At 37.8% G+C, this 20,069-nt stretch overlaps 1 protein-coding gene across 3 annotated transcripts in view; it reads left to right on the forward strand.

Annotated features, from left to right (window-relative positions):
- The first annotated feature begins 2,781 nt into the window (after nt 1–2,781).
- The window catches only part of cadps2 (Ca++-dependent secretion activator 2), a 75,939-nt gene continuing 58,651 nt past the window's right edge, over nt 2,782–20,069 (forward strand). For all 3 annotated transcript variants that reach the window (XM_035523760.1, XM_035523759.1, XM_035523761.1), the window contains exons 1-5: nt 2,782–3,114; nt 12,230–12,310; nt 12,775–13,005; nt 13,728–13,849; nt 19,795–19,906. In XM_035523760.1, coding sequence (XP_035379653.1) covers nt 2,812–3,114; nt 12,230–12,310; nt 12,775–13,005; nt 13,728–13,849; nt 19,795–19,906 — 849 coding nt within the window. In that variant the 5' untranslated portion in view covers nt 2,782–2,811. The remainder of the gene's footprint in view (nt 3,115–12,229; nt 12,311–12,774; nt 13,006–13,727; nt 13,850–19,794; nt 19,907–20,069) is intronic.

The following is a 20,069-nucleotide window of genomic DNA, read 5'->3' on the forward strand; positions in this document are numbered from 1 at the left end:
AAAGAAATCCTATACAATCTAATAAGATATTGTGGCAACCTTAATTTTGCCACAATTGTTTATAATTGTTTATAATTTCTCTTAAGGTTAACGGGATTTTACCAGTGTTCTGTAAAGCGTGTCCAACCTAGATGCACTACCTGAAACTTTTTGTATTTGTAACAACTGCTTGGTCTCTCTTAATTCTCCTAAATTTACTTAATGGACCATACTTTTTAAATAGCTGAAATATAAAAATCTATAGCAGACCAAAATACACTAACAGATGGGAAGCTTTGATTGGTGTTTAATTGGTACACGATTCTGTGAACATGTCTTTGTTCTCATATAATGATACCCCTTTGAGGGATCCCCCCCAGAACAATTCCACTGTTGTGGGTTTTACTGCTTTTCTGAAGTTGCATGTATTTTCTGAATTTGCAGCATGTAATGTAAAAACAAAATGTAGTAATTTTGATTAAAGTGTTTCTGAATTTGTATTGCATCCATTTGAATGTGGGCTGTAAAATGTAACATGAGTTGTCATGTTGCAATTTATCAGCACTTTTCATTTGCAGTGCACTGTTTTGTTTTGTTTTTTCAAAGTCATTGTATCTTAAACCTCCATCTGTATTTCTATGCTTATGAAGCAGATCCAAGCTTGTTACTACTGTATTTAAAGCCAAGCCTTTTTTTCATCATATTTTATTTACATCAGTTATGATAATGTACATTTCCTCCTGTGGTCTAGATCCCTGCAATCAAAAGGTATCTACCAGCCTTGGAGAGCAAACATGTACAGAGAACTGAAAACACTAGAAGGAAAGCACTGACTGTCCAATTCTGTGTACATGAACTAAGAAATGCCCAGATGTGTTGTTCTGAATTGACGAGGAGAGATGGGCTAAGCTATCTTTCCCACCCACTGACTGCGCAGCCAGAGTTTCCGAGCATGGGCACTTGTAGCATTAATGAAAAAGGAACTGAATTACAGGGGGTTGAGGGTCCCTGTAGCGTGGCAATCTGCCCTACTTCTGGGTCTGTCTCAGAGGTTTTTTGACCTTTCACTGTATCCTGAATTAGCCACTTACAACTGAGAGCCATGGTATGTAATAACAAGTACAAGTGAGTTCTGCTGTTCAGGTACTAAACAGTTTGAATTAGAAACAGTAAATAATTTATTCAGCCTTCAGGGGATTAATAAAAATGTTAAATATACATCCTTAGAGCAGTGCAATTCATATCAAGCTTCTTAATACCACATTTTATTGCTTCTGTAACTGTATGTATAACTGTAGCAAAATAGGACTGTGAAGTCTTATTCTCCCTTCTCACCACAGGCCTGCTGGTCTGCCTATTACTATAGTCATCTCAATGAGAGCAGGAAGTGATTAATTCGCACTGCAGGGGAGTAAAATTTAGACTGCTTACTCACTCACTCACTCAGATGCACTGTCAATGGTTCAGGGCTTCCACTGAATGACTGAGACATTAAAAATATATTCAAGCATGAATTAATAAAAGTGAAGTGAGTCAAGAAAAACAGACATTTTTCATGGCACACTGTTTATTTGTGTATATATTTGTTTTGTTGGATCTTTGGATATTCTAAAACTGGTAAGATGTACAAAGAAATATGGAACACGTTGCTAAATTTCTATGGTTAAGAGTAAAACATTCATCAGTGTAAAGGCCCACATTTGAATTGAAGGTACATTTGAATTTTTTAAAACAAAAACCTTCAAGATCACTGTATAACAAATGTATTGAAAATTGGGGTCGTCAATTTTTAGACCCCATATGAATTCTTCAGGACAATGTAGCAAATTGAAATGTTTAACTTTCAAAGCACACCTAAACCATATCTGATGTGATTTGTAACAATCAATGTAACTCTAAAAAATGGATTTCTGTGAGTAGGACTAATGACACTTGCAGGCTAGAGTGAGATACACTACTCTTATATTCTTTGTAACAAGTAATTTCTTAATACCAAATACAAAAATCTGGACCACAGAAAGAAGATGGTGGAAGCCCGTCTTAAGGGAGATGGCTATACTCTCATTTCCATCCTTTCACAGTGTCCAAAACTGGTCAGATGGTCACTGGTCATTTTTGTGACTGGTCATTTCCTTTGAAAAGCTAATGGTTTTGTTTAGTTTCATAAATGGTGTTAATAATTTTGACCTTAATTGTAGGTGTATCCCTGAACTTGTGTTTAAGATCAACGTAAACACTTCTTCTTGAGGCAAATAAGATGAAGTTCATTTTTTCTACTCCATTACTTGCAGTAAGGAGCTGCTAATAATTTCCATCTGCTGGTGCGTTTACACTTTCACTAGCTCATGTACACCCAAGACACCACTAAGAAGTGCATGAACTGAAACAATGACGTTTCACTGTCTTTTGTGTAGGTTCTTCTTCTGTCAATGACACTCACTCACTCACTCACTCACACACACACACACACACACACACACACACACACACACACACAGACAGACAGACAGACACACACAGAGACTCTCTTTCTCTCCCTCAAAAACATGATCTTTTTAGCCATTACAGCATTTGAATGGATTACATGAGTAGGGATTTGGTGTAGATTTAAGTAATGGCGAAACAAATCAAAGAAAAATGAATTAAATGACAAAAATCTCAGAATCACTTCACTTTAAAGGGAAAATTTCACATTCATAGGGACAATGCAGTTTACTCATCCAGAGACCATGACTATCAGGAAAATTGTTTTATGAACAGACTGAATATATCATCACCCCTTCTCCCCTTCCTCTCCTCCAGAGCTTTCTGAAGAGTGAGCGAGTGGCTCGCATGGTGCAGAGTGGGGGCTGCTCAGCCAGTGACTTTCGAGAGGTCTTCAAGAAGAATATTGAGCGTCGCGTTCGCAGCCTGCCTGAAATTGATGGCCTGAGTAAAGAGACTGTCCTGAGTTCCTGGATCACCAAGTATGACATTATCTTCAGGGGAGAGGAAGACCAGCGGCGACCTCAGGGCCGTGTGCCCTTCAGTGCTGTGTCAGAGCTCATACTCAGTAAGGAACAGCTCTACGAGATGTTCCAGCAGATACTCAGCATCAAAAAGTTTGAGCACCAGTTGCTCTACAATGCCTGTCAGGTGAGTTTGTTATTTTTTATAAGGCATGCACCAGCTTGGCAGGAACCAACATAGGAATACGATAGCCATTTGTCCACGGACCATAACTGCTTTTAGGTAAAAGAAAAATAAAAAATACATGTTATTGTTGCTTGATTGTGGCTCTGCATGCATGTTTTAAAGCATGCTCAAAAGGGTGCACTAATATTTTTCAGGATAACTTATTAATAAGATTCATATCCTGCTTTTATTACGAGTTAAAAATATTTATTCTCTCTATATTTGCACAGTGGGACTACATCATTGTACTCGAATCCTGCAAATATAAAGGTCAAAAATCTATTCACTAAGAGTTGATTCAGTGCACTCTCCGCATACAGACACTGAAAAACATGACAGAAACTGATATAGCAGCAAGTGTATATTAGCTGCATCTTACAATCACTAGCAAATACATTTCCTCCAATTCACTCATGTAAATAATAGGCCAAATCCTTCAGACAGGTCAAGTGGTAGCTGATGTGCAAATCTTGCAGTGGACTGCATTCTGGAGATTATGCAATATATGTGTCATATTTTCTGATTCTGACACACTATACTATATACTATACTGTATTTTCCAGCACAAAGTATGGAAAATCTGTCTCTCAAAAGTTGTGTAGTATCTGCATTGCTTGCTTAGTTTTCCTGCTGTAGAATCTATAGTTTGTTAACCTATACCTATAAGGAGTTTAAGGAGTTGGTTTTCCACTGCATTGATGAGTGGGTTAGTGTGCTCTTGAGTCCCATGCCCTTTTCCTTAATTACCTGTGCTCAGGTGGTCTTACCCAATCACAGGTCTTTGAAGATGTTTCTTAAAGGTCAGAGGAAGTGGTCTAATCAGTGTGCTCTTGTGTGTCATCTGCCACAGGTCAAGCAATAGAAAAAGAGCTTTGATAAGAGATCTGTGGGTACCTCTACTTTTATCACCATTACTGTTAGTAGATTACTGCAATTAGCAGTGTGGTCTACACAGTAATAAGAACTGCATGTATCCAGCCAAGATCAGTAGTGGAAAATGGAACTTCAGTTTGAGAGTGTAGCCCCTAAGAAATTGGGTGTTTGTACTGTTCTTCTTGTTTCAGCTCAAGGTCCTGGGACAAGACTAGGACCTCTAGAAAGTTGGACTAAACATTAATTGCTTTTTTCATTTATTTTTCTCTTTAAACTGTTATTATTGTGGTGTCCATTGTCAGCCAGAGGAGGATGCCCCCCCTTTGAGTCTTGGTTCCTCTCAAGGTTTCTTTTTAGGGATTCAACCCTGGCTATCCAGAACATATAGCACGGATATTCACATTTAAATAAGGTGATCTCTGCGTGTGCTGTCATTCTGAAGCAAAAGCAGAGGGCAGAGACCTGCTGTCCAGGAGCTCCCTGATGTGGCAAACCTCCAGTTTTCTCAAATTCAATGGGATTCTTTTATAGAGCCCATTGGTAATGAGCAATATCACTTGAGCAAGGAGGTGAGCTGCTGTTACATTTCTAAAGCTGGATAGTCAGCTCAGAGATGCTTTGTGCAAACATGAGCAAAATCTACTACTTGAGGTTTCAGGCTAGCAGTGACTCATGATTAACAGAACAGGTACCTATTCAAGAATCAACTAAACCAGCTTTGTAAGATCTTAATATTCCATCTAAATGTTACAGCATCTATGTACTGCTGGAAAAGGAGATCAACCCAATCATGACACAATAAACTATTCCTCTTAATTATATGGCAGCTTGTTATCAGATATATTAGTGAATTTTGTCTCATGTCAAAAGAAGCAAACAAAAAATCCACTGAAAAAGCAAAATCACTGAAAAGCAAGCTTAGTTCCACAGGCCGCCCAAGTGTCCGAAAAAAAAAATCCACCTTCGTTAGGATGGACACTTTAGCAGAGAATGTGCTGTTGTCTGACGCACACCGGCAAGGCTGTGTGGCTGGAGAGTGACAGGCATTTCACCACCTTGCTTTCATGGTGCTGTTGTGCCACAAGGGAGAGACTATCTAAATGTGGAGTAAAGGTAAATAAATATTTGGTGTTTAAACATTTGGAGAAAATGTTTGTCCATCTTCTAAAAATATAGCCAGTTTCAAGTTCAGCATGGCTCAGCAAACAGAAACAAAAGAGCAAAAAATGGAACATTGTCATTAACCACATATCTGTTCTTCAAAGACAGTAAGTAATAGCCATGCACTGTCAAGTGTTAGCCCCGCCAGAGTAGCTTTAGGTTCTCAGACTTTTGGACAGTGGCATACATTGAACTCCCTTTTTGTAGCAGTTCCCTGGCATGGTAGTTGAATACACAGTTTACTGACCTTAGTGACTGTTTCCATCAGACTGTATGCTCCTTCAGGGAGACCTCTTTTTTTTTATCTTCAAATGCACACTAAATACACATGAAATTTACCCAAAATTAGCGCAAAACCCAAATGCAAATTAGCACTCGTTATTTGGGTGAATCGGACCCTTAGGGTTTTAATACATATATGAATTAATGCAGCTTCTAAGTTAATTAAAACTATTATACTTTATATAAAAATGGTATAGTTGGTTACTATATATCATGTCCACACAAAATACATCACAGCTGGTTGGACAAAATACTCAAATAACCATATATGAACATGTGTGGGCCTCGTGTGCAGGTGTGCACATAAGTGTCTGCCAGCATGCACACAATGTTAACTTGTTTACTAGGGAACAGTATTTTGTTTGCTTCTGTTTTGTGTCTTGTGCTAGTCATGTTTTCCAGAAATACCAAGCAACATTTGCTTGACACACAGCACCACACACTTATCTGCAATGCGTGGATTTTGGGCATGTGGAGGTTGGCTTATATTTCAAGCCTCTGCTTTTTACATTTACCTATAAACCTTTTCTCCCAGTGTCTATGCAAATATACAGATGTGCATCTTTTTTTATATAAATCTGTTTTTTTGCCAAGTGCACCACTTCGAAGCTCTGAAAATATGCTTTTAAATATTGGCCAGCTAAGATAAGTGAAATGATCAAGTACAATTTTACATTTCCTACCATATGCCCAGTTGGAGGGAGCAGCTACATGGAGGATAAAAAATACTGAACTGGGGTAGGCTGGTGTCTGAGAAAAGGTTGCTAGTACATTTAAAAAAAATAGAATGTTTTGTAGTAGGATGAATTAAAATTCTCTCTTCTTTTTAATGTCTACTATTTACATCAAAGATTCTTCTTATGAGAAGCGATCTTGCTGAGGGGCCTATCAGTGGCAATTTGGCAATTGTGTGTGTGTGTGTGTGTGTGTGTGTGTGTGTGTGTGTGTGTGTGTGTGTGTGTGTGTGTGTAATTTTTGTGAGTTTGTTTTTATAAGTTCTTGTCTCACCCTTTGAGTCATATCTTTTCAGACTTTCTACCAGAAGCTTGGGAGGGTGCAGTACAGTATTTTCTCCATTTCCTTTTCTCTCTCTCTCTCTCTCTCTCTCATCTCATTCATATATATATATATATATATATATATATATATATATATATATATATAGATAGATAGATAGATAGATAGATAGATAGATAGATATAGATATAGTCATTCAAAATCAAATATATATGAGAGAGAAATAAATATTCTAAACAGCTGCTAGATATCTCCACTACAGTACACTGAAGTTATATATATATATATATATATATATATATATATATATATATATATATATATATATATATACGGATTCCATGGAGTTGAGAGTTTGATTTTGAATGACTGTAATTGCCATCAATCAACACTTAATGCCTAAGAATAACATGTTTTAGAGAGTTTCCAAAATTAATTAAAAATCAAAAAACTTTAAATCTTACAAGAATTGAGACCCTTTGTGTGGCAATCCCAGTTGTGCTCTGGTACACCTTCTTTGCTTTAATTACCTTTGAGATGTGTGTATTCAATTGGAGCCCATGTGTTGCAACCAGAATTGATTGGACAAAGTTTGGAAAGGCACACACCTGGGTCTATGAGGCACACATTTTACGCTGCATTGATCCAAGGAACTGTGGATCAATCAAATTTTGTCAAGGCATAGATCAGGGCAAGAATATGAAACAATATCTAAAGTTTCGACTATTCCCAGGATAACAGTAACCTCAATAATTTTAAAATGGAAGAACTTTGCCTCAACTTCAAACCTTCCAGAGTTGGCATACGGCCAAATTGGGCATCCAACAAGAAGGGACTTATTCGGGGAGGTAAGAAAGAATCCAGTGTTCAGTCTAAGAGGGCTCCAAAAGTTCTGTGTGATGGGAGAACCTACTGAACAGACAACCATCTCTGCAGCTCTCCATAAGTCAGGGATCTTTGACAGACTGGCAATATGGAAGTGTGAATGCAGGGGCTTGGCCAAACATCATCTGTGAGGTAGAGATACAGCCGTGGTGAACCAGTGGGTAAGTAAAATTGGTTGCACCGATATCACATTGACCGTACCCTATTTAAAGTCTTACTTATTATTCACTAGGCTGTCAGATGTTTCAAGAAATAATAGGTGCTTTAGGGTGCATAAACTTGTCTCCCTTGTTCTTCCTCCCTATCTAAGCCAAGGTGTTCTACATGAAGCTACATCATATAAAAGGGCTGTTGCAAAATGTGTGTAAAGATTCTCTGGTTCAATGAGAACTATACCTGAATAAAAATAGGCACTGAACATCACCTGGCTAAAACAGTCCTGATGGTGATGTGTTTATGGCATTAACGTTTACGGCATTTAAATGACATAAATGCCATAAATGATACATGGTAGTGGCAGAATTATGGTATGGGGCTGCTTCTGGACAATGAGAGTGGTAATAATTGAGTTTAATGCAACCAAATACAGGAGCAGAAAATCTAGTGTGCACACAAACTCAGACTTGGGTGACAGATCGCCTTTAAGTTTGACAAAGGCTCAAAGCATACATCCAAATCTGCACCAGAGTGGCTTCAGGGCAAGTCCCTGAATGATACTGATTGGTCCAGCCAAAGCCCAGATGTAAACGCCAGCTTACATTTGTGGGGAGACCTGAAGATGGCAGTTCACAGATGCTCCCAATTCAGTCTAATGGAGCTTGAGAGGATCTGCCATAAAGAATGGGATAAACTGTCCAAATGCAGGTGTACAATGCTTGTAGAGTCATTATGGGTGATTTAAGTGTTGATTGATAGGTAAAAATGGCAATATATCCATTCAAAATCAAATATGCATATGGATTGGATGATTTTATACTAATGGTACACTTTTTATAACTTGTGCTAATTTGAGTAATTTTTAAGGCACTGGTAATTTAATTTTAGTGATATTATTCATGCTTTTTTTCTTCCTATTCTGTGACTGCTGACTGTTTTACCAGCAAATGTAAGGTACTTTACATAAAACCTTAGAGTGAGAGAAGGACAGCACAATAAAGAAGTTGTAGAGTTGTGTCTCTGAAAACATGACTGAGCAAATGCCATATAAGTGCAGAAGCTGTGAGATTGCCAAGCAGAGGCTCTGGATGGGAGGGGGAGGGAGGAGGTTTGGGTGGAGGATGAGTGACAGGCTCAGAGGGAGGGATGCACAGTGGAATGCTTACAGATGGGGACAGCCTGACAGACTGGAAGACCAAATCAGTTCAAGCAGACCTTAAGAGAGACAGAACCTGACTGAAGAGACTCAAGAATGCCAGTAACAGACAGACTGAGACAATATAAACATTGTAGAGAGAGACACAAACAGTAAGAACTGGTAAATAAAACAGAATGTCTCTGGTGCAGAGGCAACTGATGAGACAAAGGCTTAAGGGAGCTGACATAATAACAAATAAACATAGTGACAGATAACATGTCGTAAAAAGAAGTCGGACTGTACAGAAATGTGCGGATACACCAAAAGACAGAAAGATACCATGCAGGGACATGTAGAGGGACAGAATGAATGCAGTTGTGGCCCAAGTGGGAAAGACCAGCTGTTCTCCCCTTTGATGAAGGTGGTGAATCACCCTGCCATGCTATCACAGGTGTGTGTGGAGGGACTAGTCTGGAGAGGGTCAGAGATGTTCCCTCCATCCCACATGCTCTCTTCCTCCTTGCACCTGTCATCGTCTGCCTAATGAACACATTCAGCCTCTTCTGCACCCTATCACCCTGTCATCACTCATTAGCGGACAGCAGCCGAGGCCAGTGGCAAGGTGGCAGGAAGTGGTAACGAATTAGCAGCAGCTCAACCTCAGAAAAGACTGCGATAGTTATTTCCTCCTGACATGGCTGGGTATGGCATCAAAAATGGAGCCTGATCTTTTTAATGACCTATCACAGTGGTCACAGTGCCATTCCCTGTCACCCTGCTGTTTGGTTCAAAGGGCAAAGGCAGAGAAGGCACATATGTTCTCTTCCAGGTGAGTGGAATTGCTTTAATGGGGTTGTTGATTCCTCCAGCCTGAGGTGAGCACAGAGGAGAGTGGAGTGTGACATTAACATGCCTCTTCCAAGTCTTATGATGTCTCTTATTAGGATGTTCCTGAGCCTTGTTGTCATAGAAATGATAGCAAAACCAAAATAGAATAACAGGGGGTGTGGAAGTAGAAGAATAGCAACTCAGTAACACAGCAACAAGAACAGTTGGTCTTGATTGGTGTCGGTGTTGATGGGTGTGCATGGGTGTTGGTGGGTTGTTATGAATATGTGAGAAGGTGGGTGGGTGTGCACAAATGTACATGAAAAGGGTGTGGGTGTTTAAATGGCCTTATAAGGTCACATACATAAGTAACCACTATACTAGACTTTTGTCTTCATCTCTTCTGTGTAGTAGTTTCCAGTCATGCTTTAACATTAACCTACATCTATATTGATGTTTGCTGAGGGTTGAAATGGACCATTGGGTGCTTCTGTAGTTCTGGGAGGAAGCAGGGCTGATAGCTCTACCGATTACATGATTTTGCATTATTGCTTAAAATTAGGACCTCTACGAAGAAGTTAGCTCACCCTGGATTCTGTTTTTTTGGGGGGTTTTTCTGTGATCCACTTCAGTTTGACAATTTTGGTATTTTGGCTGTGTTAATGTACAAATAATTCTGCAATGCATTTTCATTTAGGGATTATGGGTAAGCATTGCTTCATTTTACTGACTATTAAAGTTGATTTTAGAAGCTGGTTTATCTGTGACGAATACGTCATCTCTGTATTCTAAATTAGTACCAACACTGTTGCAGTGTTAGCAAAAGTTACAGATATACTTTTTGCTTACTTTAAGATTAGTTCATTAAGAAATTTAATTACAATTCCATTTGCTGTCTCTTGAATAAACAGTTGCAGATTCTCCTTGAAAGGAATTTGAGTATTTCAGTGCATACCCACTGACCCACTGGAGACATTTCTCCCAATTTATGATGTGAGGTTGGAATGTAGGATGAGCCTTGGCTCTGCACAACCACATGCTTATTCTTCCTTTAATTAGTTTCATCTCATTTTTTGTTACAGTGTACTCAGATGTCTAACTCTCCATATTACAGTCTGTTGCATATGAACGCCGGCTGTTTTAGGCACTAATTAACCAAAGATGAGCTATGAATGTCATTGATTATCTGTTTTTACGTAGTCCTTAATTACCTCTCAGAAACTGAAAATGGATGATCACATTAGTTCTTAATGAGTGACCATTGTCTTAATGAGTGTAAACTCTCATGGCATATTCTTTCACACCCATGATTTTCTGTCTTTCGACAAGAAGAAACCTATATTGTAAATCATTTTGGAAATACTGATTGCCGTGATTTAAATATTCTGCATTTAACATTAACTGTGGTTCATATGTATCTGGACCATAATCTGTGCAATGTCACTATAGGTAATCAAACAACATCCACAATTCTGAGGTCCCTTTAACACTACATTGCTTTCACTACAGATTTGAGATTTATATGCACTCTTAATAGATTGAGTTAATTTAGAAGAATACAAGACAACAAGTAATGGGGATCAAGAAATAACTTTATTACAAAGAATCCATTGTTTGTAACAAGGAGCACTTCAGAATTGAGAGGAAAATCTAACATTTGTTTATGTTAATCTTAAATACTCAAACAGTTGTACAGAGGGGGAACCTTCTCACTATGTCTGACTGGGTTGCCAAATTCCTCTCCTGATCACCGGTTCTCCCTATTGGCTGATCTAATTAGTCTCATCTATTCTTAATACCTCTATATCACCATTAAACTTCGTTCTGTACCTACCTAGAGCTTACATGACTTTCACCTTGAGGAAAACTATCTCAGTGGGTGCTGTTGAAGAGGTTTCTGCAGATGCATATGCCTGTGGTATCTATTTTGTCTGGGTCAGCATGTTCCTTTTGGAATGTGTTTATGACTTGATAGCTTAAAACAATCTGCCTTCTCTAAGATGAAATTCGTTCTGCTTAGGCATGCAAACTGCACCATTGAGCCTGCATTCTATACACTGCCTGTGGGCTCTAATGTTTTAAATTATCTAATGTGTACATTACCTATTGCTAAGAAGACCATCATTTATTAGGATCTTCCTAGTATATATACCTTCCAACCATATGTACCAATGCTGAAGTGGCATTTAGCAACCCTTTTTTTTTCTGTTTGAGAGAAACCCAATTCTTGTGAGTGTAATAAGGAAATTATTAGTTAAAAAAGCAGGAGTTAGGAAGACGAAAGCTATCACTGCACTCACAGTTCTTCTCCAGTGGCATATATCATCTGCTCATAAGAAATGTGATATGGTAATACTTCCAATATCTATGGTGATACTGCTATGTAAAATCAACGCAGTCAACCCAATTGTTGCCAGAGGGAGTGTGGCTTAAGTCGAAACTGTGTATGTTTGGCTGTGTATGAATCTCCTGAATATATAGGAAATATGAGGTAACCTGTTATTGACATGCCAATAAGGGTTTTTGGCTGTGTGATTGAGTTAAAATACTAGGCCATTGACTCTAGGCCATCCAAGGTCTAGTACTTGTGTGAGGAGAGTGAATGAGTCTTTGTGTAATGGGCTGATATTGTTAAATGGCAATCCCTCTCTTTTCACAGGTATATTTATAGATTTGCTGAAGCTGAAGGCAGATGAGGACTGTGAATCTTTTTTTACTTAATCTGTTTTTCTCCAGCTGGACAATGTGGATGAGCAGGCAGCACAGATCCGCAGAGAACTGGATGGGAGGCTGCAGCTCACAGAGCGAGTTGCCAGAGTATGTCATCAGCTTGTTTTACTGTTGTTGTGAGTTCAGCATTACAGTATATATGTGTGTTGTGCTTAATGTGAATACTGTTATCTCCTGTATGGCATATAATGAGCATAGACAATGCAAATAATTGGATGGGGTTTTTTATAATCTGTGAGCTATCATGGCACTGTTAACTGGAATTTTTGTAAGAATTCTAGATTCCCAGAAGGTGTTTATGTTCAGAGAATGCTCAATTTGCTCTTTTTCTGGGCATGCTTGGCAATAGGCGAATGTATTTATTTAACAGATGCTCTTTTCAAGAAAGACTAACAGATCACTCGGTCATTTGAGATAATGACAGTGACTTGCTTGTTTATAGTTCATCTTATATGTTCATGTCTCAGGGCCTAGGATTCTACTCCTGAAATCTATACTCTGTGTAATGTCCTGTATTTTGCCCTGACACACTTCCCAAATATACTTGGCAGGAGAGGAAGTACCCTAAGTTTGTGTCTAAGGACATGGAGTTGATGTATGTAGAAGAACTGAGATCATCTATCAATCTGCTCATGGCCAACCTGGAGAGCCTGCCAGTAGCCAAAGACCTGAAGCCTAAAACCAAGCCTAAACTAACACCGATGAACAGCTTCTTGGACATAGGAGATGAGAACGACCTTCCCCTTTCCAAATCGGACGTAGTGCTGTCCTTCACTTTGGAGGTAAATCAAAAGTACCCTTTCTCATCCCCTCCATTCATTTCTGTGTTCCTATATGTTTACTGCCAAAGGAACATGATCATGTTGAGCGTATTATTTTCTTTTTTATTGACATCCTGTTTCATGGATATCTCTGATTAAAATATTAAATTATGATGGTAATGTGCTGTTGTTTTTCTTTCTTTGTTTTTGTTTACTTCAAATATTAAGAATGTTTAATAAAATGTTAAATTTAGAAATATATTAATAATATTTTAATAAAAAATGTTTACTTCAAATATTACTTGTAGAAATTGTGACAACAAAAGGCTTTCTCCAGGGAATGATGTATATGAGATAGTAAGCTGTCAACACAAGAAACTAATCAAGGGCTTTGACTTTTACTTATTACCCTGGTTTTCCATTCATTTTTTACACTAGTTTTTCTTAGAATATTGTAAGAGTATTCCTTGGAATATCCGATAATAGAAGCACTTCCAACAGAGTGGCACTGGCTAGTGATTTTCTTTCTGAAATTTGGTGTGAATATAGGTAATGGAAAGGGAAATTATTGGTAAAATTCAAACTTAAAATGTTACAAGCATAGTTTATTTCAAACATTTTTAAGCACTAATGTTTATATCAGACTTTTAAAGTGCTTAGGCAATTTTCATTAAAAAAAACAAAAAACAAAACACACTTGAATGAGCACAAGACCATTGTCATCTTTTTTGGTCTCTATCCAGATTGTGATCATGGAAGTGCAGGGGCTGAAGTCAGTAGCTCCTAACAGAATTGTGTATTGTACGATGGAAGTAGAAGGAGGAGAGAAACTTCAGACAGACCAGGCAGAGGCTTCCAGACCACAGTGAGTATTCAAAACTCTGTCTTCAGATGACTTCCCATTCATCATCACAGCCCTTTGATGTTATGATATGTCCCATAACCAGTTTGAGAAGCTTAATATATTCTTCTTAATTTAAACCTGTAAATGCTCTGTGACTCTAGAGTCATAGCATAGCACTCTTACATTATTTTCAAGCAAAGGTCAGTCCCCATATTAGGTTCTGAAACAAAGTGCTATCATGACACTGGAGGAAATCTGATGTCTTACTGACCTCTTAGACTGATGTCCAGAAAGCAGCATCACAAATAGGATGCTCTATAAAGTACAGTCTTTTGGCAGTGTGAAGTAAGCTAACATTTCACAGTGTAGCTTCTACGAAAACATAAAATTCCAGACATAGTGCCTCGGTTCTTTCAAACTCAAGGTCAAAATTCCATTTTGCCTGAGCCCACAATAATTAACTTTCCACAAACCAGATCTGATACAAATGCATCTCAAAATACTTCACATTTGTTGTATCCTTCAAAATCTGAATGTTTCTCTAGTCATGAGTCCCTTTAAAAACTATTTAAAAAAATCTTTGTATAATGATTGAGATTAGTGGCGTATTACAAATGTACTAAACCGACTGAGGTACTCTGAAGAACAAATGTAGCCTCAGGCTAATCAAACATATTATCCTTTATTGATAATTTGCAGGTGTGTTGCAATATCCTAAATCATCACAATGCAGGTTTTTTACCAAAAGAGCCAAAAGCTGGCAACAGTTCAGTGCTTTAATTATGGCATGAAAACCTCACATTTTTATCTTTAACTGCTTACATCTTTAGTTAAAGTTGGATCATTTGGCCTAATTACTAGGCTGCAGAAGTGATTAACTGCATAAATATAATTTTAAATGTATGATTATATGAAGCGTTTGTGTAAAACACACAAGAAGGGTGCCCAAGAAAGGTGCAAAAACATTTTTTTTATGTTAACTCATAGAAATTAAAATGAAAGAAAGCTGTGCTTCATAAGCCATATTATTGGCATCAAAAGGTACATTTAAAGTTCCATGAGTTTACATTAAATAAAAGCTATTGTAGTTGTGGCGATGGGGGGAGTTCCCAGGAAATTATATTATTTTTGGTTCTATACTCTAATTTCACACTGATGTATTAGAACATGTGGTTGTGTTACTGGAATTGTTATGGTATAATTGGAATTAATTTTATGTGTATTGGATATTCATCACAATCCTGTTTTATGTTTCATTATATAAGTTTTAATATGGATGCACAGATAATTAAAAATATTGGTTTAGATTAAACTGAGTGCAGCATGTTGAGTTGTTGTGAAATGTGGGTCAGATTGAGATAGAAAGTCCTCAGGGTAAAATAAAACGGTGTAATTGTTTTCCTAGCAGTAATATCATTTTACATGGTGGCCATATTTTGGTCTTCAAAAAGAAGAGGGGGTGTCGCATATAATTAACTACTTTAACAAATCTATTTATTTCACTTATTTGCGGGATAAATAACAATTGCCTTCATAGCCTTAAGACCAGATACTCTTATTCCTCTCCATTAAGTTGTTCCTTACAAATAAAATTTGGAAAATGTATAATGTAAACATAATGTTTTTTATTTTGCATTTTCAGCATTTAGCAGGTGCTCTTATCCAGAATGACTTGCGTCCAGGAAAAAGAGGACTTGTGGTCACTAATTTTACAGCATTAATTCTGTAGACAATAATTATTTTATCAAATTTAAATCATCACCTAACATTCTGAAATGTGTATTATAATTATACATAGGATGTCAAATATAATGTACCAAACCATTAGAGTTCACATAGGGCCCAGCCCACTCACTTCACAGTAGACACCACTATCTCACGAGTAATCAGGTAGGCACTTCCCTCCGTCTGTGATCAGTGAATTAAGACCATGACAGCAACTTTGTTTTCTTTTTCTAGAATTTTCAGTCTTGCGCTTCAACCCATTTACCAATATTTATAGTGTACACTTGCGCTCCAATGCACTGTCCCTCACATATAAACTGTATGAATTTTTATCACTAGTGGACAAAAAGATAACCTCTATGCAATGATATGAAATGTAGGCAGTGGATACTGTTTTACAGCCTCTAGATTACTAGCTTTCTTGGCTCCACAGTCATGATTTCATGGTTAGTCACAGTGTATTATTGGAAGGTTCTCACCATAAGCTTTTTCAAAATACCAATTAAAATGAATTTCCACTGTTCACTCATTCTTTTGTATGTTTCATTGCACTAGTTGTTCTAATTGTTCTAGATTTCCAGGAACTTCCCAAAATGTAGGTTAATGAAACCCCCCCACACCCACACACCCCCCACCCCATCAAACTACATCAAGGATGTGGACTGCATGGAAAACTCCATGGTTGAGTAATCCATTAAGTGGCCTTGCTAATTATAACTTAGAAACTATATTTGGCTTAGAGTTTACAAAGTTAGCTGCATATGGCTAGGTATTATTTTGTTTGTTTTGCTCTGTACGTGTGCTTTACCGCAGAGACACTCCTTGTTTCAATTTATAGCAGTGTTTAAAATGCCATTGTAAACTAATTTAGTCACTCATTGTTTTCTATTTAATTCAATTTAATATGTATGTTTTTTTCTTTGAGGGAGAGTATTTTGTTCAAGCTCTTTCTGGGCTTTTTATAAACTTTCCCTCCACATTGTCTTTTTTTTTGTTGTTTCTTTTGTTGTTTGTAATTATTGTACCCTCTTGTGCAAAAAAAAAAGTAACTTCTAGTTTGAAAGCCACTACATCAAACATGAATCTCAGAAAAGTACTAATTAATTAATTAGATATTTTTCTCATGAGTAGTTTTATGAGTATGTTCTTTTAAGTTAATTCTACTTCTAATTCAGGGCCTGAAGGCCCTATGTTTGAAAAGCTCTCATATTGACTGTTACAGTGTGCATTCATTCAGCAGAGATTTGGGTGCATGGTTGGGTGTTGTGATGCAGTTTCTTCTTTACACAGGATTATATTCTTTACATAGCAATACTGCAGAGTGCAGTTGCCCCTTAGTGACACATCTCTTTCAACCAGAGCAGAGACAGACTGAATCCATACCCTCCTTTCTGCAACTGCTACACTGAGGTCACATGTGCTGTTGCACAGTTTTGGTTCCCGTATGTGCCCATATTTGCTTTACATTTTCCATCTTAATATATAATTCAGTCTCATGCTCTTATTCTTGATGCATGTTTTAAGAGTGTATGGTATTTAACTGGCAAATTGTTTTGTCTTGAAGCCATAATTTTTTCTTTACATTTTAATATTTCCATTGCACTGCATTGTAAATTCAATAACTGTGCCAATTAACAGGCAATATTCATCCAGCCCACATAAGCTGTGTGCTGATTATCTTCAGCTAAGGAAAGGCACTATTTCATCACTGTTTCATTCCATCGTCTGGAGCACAGAATGGATTGATTAATCAGTTCACTTTCACTTAGCACCTGGATTTTCCTTATTTATCATCACACTAAGAAGGGCTAAATTAAATTACTCATCTTTGGTTAGATGCACTTTATGCTTTAATACAAAGGACAGGGCATAGTGTAGCAAGGTGTACCTTGTACCCCCCCCCCACCCCCCACCCCAAGTATGCTTGATATTGAAATGTCTCTCTTAATAATTTGATCAAAGGGTGTCTGATATACTGTGTATCTGTTACGTGGTTCTGCTGGGATGTGAGGCTTGGTGCTGCTCAGGTCTAATACTATAGCTGATCACCCTTGCCCTTCCTCAATCTCAGATGCCAAAAAGTCCATTCTCATTTCTTTAGTGGAAATGTAGGCATGACTTGTTAGTGCAGCATCATTTTAGTTATTGTCAGTTATTTGCATTTTTGCCAGTGTAGTGTATGTATAAAGCAGCATAGTGTATGTATGTATAAAGTTGCATGTTTATTGCTCGAAACTGCATGTTTATTTACTCTTCCACTTCCATCACTATTCGTGAGAAGGTGTGGGGATTCAAGGCTTTAACTCATGAAAGTTGATATATCTGAGAGACTGAAACAGCATTTCATTATATCTGAATTGCACTGGCTATGTTAAATTAGAACATTTTACACTTGAAGTGCACAACTTTTGCATCATTTCAACATAATTTGTAGCTCCTCCATCTGTTTGTTTGCAATAAACAGATTTTTACTATTTTTTTTTTATCTTGAATTTTCAGTTTCTATCTTGTAGGTTTTATTTATTTATTTAATTATTTATTATTGTGTTTATTAAAGGGAACCTGTTGTCACTCACAAAAAGATATGCCTAATTAAGAACATGGCAGGCTCACACGTGCTTAAGATTAGAAGTGTTTTGCTGCAGCCTTTAGAGACGGATGCTCTGTAGATTGGGGGCAGAGCCTCACTTTTTAGATAACACAGAAACTGTGATAAAATCATTGTGGTTCAAAGACATACATGTGTGGCGTGGGTGTGTGCATGCAGTAGGAAGCTCTTGCTCCCTTAGCAAAGGGAAGATCAGGTCTCTGATCTTGGGGCTAAGGTACAGTTGCCATTTTATACCACTCGATGTAATCTAGGGTTAAACACATTTTTCTTCTTTGTAAGAAGGTTTGCTTTAGATTTTATGTTCTATGTGGCTGTCTTGAATACTGCTCCAGTGTGCATCTGCTACACAGCAGAATTTTTCTAAATATCTGGAGAATGCTGACACTTAGGCTGGCAAAACATACATTATAGCTGTCCAGGGGCATTTCTAGGGTTTTTTATTTAAGGCTGGAGCCCCCAGTGGTTTGAACCTAGCCACAAGATGTTTTCCTGTAGAATGGACAGCGTTGACCAGAACTTTAAGGATGCATTTCAATTTTATTAACGATAATTAAACACAGTACTGGCTTTTTAAAAAAATGGAGATCAGAAAGCGGTCACTAGCCATAAACAAATAGGTTAATTTTATAGAGAAGAACAGGAGAAGAAAGAAAGAAGAAATAGAAAGCCATGTCATGTCATCTATCTTCTGCCTTCTTGCTCAGTGAGGAGGGGCTCAAAGGTCCTGGTGGATGCTGCAGTGTAACTTTAAATTGAGAATAATGCTGAAGTGCACAGTTTTAATAAAACTGAGATAGAAAAAATCATTCAGGGCTGGCATCAAACCAAAGCCCACTCCTAACAACACCCCTGGATATGTCAGAGGCCCATATTAAAATGCAGTGGCTTAGTCCAAAAATTGTGCTGAACTTGTACTGAACATAAGAATTTACATTTACCTTTACATGTATGGCTTTTATCCAAAGTGACATACAATTATGACTGAGTACAACTTGAGCAATTGAATAAGAGCCTTGTTCAGGGGCTCAACAGTGGCAACTATACAGTATATTGTTTTGGCATTCAGTTAGCCCTTAGGTAGTGTGAGGTCATTTAAAGTGTCTGACAGTATTTAATCATGTTCCCAAGCAGGCTGTCTAGCGTAACAGCCTGCTATTGTTTACTCACTTAAGATGTTCTGAATGGATTTGTACAGTGCCAGGTGACACACACACCAACACAAAAAAGCAGCACATCTCTACTGTTACAACATGCAAATACCCATGGAACCCTCATCAGGGAATGACTATTTCAAGAAATATGTTTAAATACATGTGTGAGGAGGAGGCAGGGAGTTGCTTTAGAGAGTGTATATGGTCTAGCACTCAGCTAATATGCTCGCTAATGCCCTTTTTTACAGTTTATACCTGCAGGTAAATTATTGCAAAATAATAAGTGTTGTCAGAAGAAATAAACCAAACACTTTGTCCACATAATTGAATGAAAACGATTTAGCTAATTATTGACAGTGATAAAAACTGGCAAGGGGAATGTGGTTATCCGAAACCTACCATCAGTGCTCAGCTGCAGATTTTTTGTAAACGAGTGACTATAGCCATCCATGAACATATTGTGCTATGTTCTTTTGCAGGTGGGGCACGCAAGGAGACTTCACCACCACCCATCCCCTGCCTGTGGTTAAAGTGAAACTTTTTACTGAGAGCACTGGTGTTTTGGCCCTGGAGGACAAAGAGCTGGGAAGGGTAAATCTCAGCCATGAATCATTGTTCATTATCTAATCAATATCCATTCATATGAGTAAATATAGTTATGCCAAGGTGCTACTGCAGTGCACAGTTCTGCTGTAACCTTGCTAATTATCATGCTTCAAACTGCCCATTGAACTTTCCGGTACTAAGGCCTCAA

This window comes from Electrophorus electricus, chromosome 2 (assembly GCF_013358815.1).
Source record: "Electrophorus electricus isolate fEleEle1 chromosome 2, fEleEle1.pri, whole genome shotgun sequence".
NCBI lineage: Eukaryota > Metazoa > Chordata > Actinopteri > Gymnotiformes > Gymnotidae > Electrophorus > Electrophorus electricus.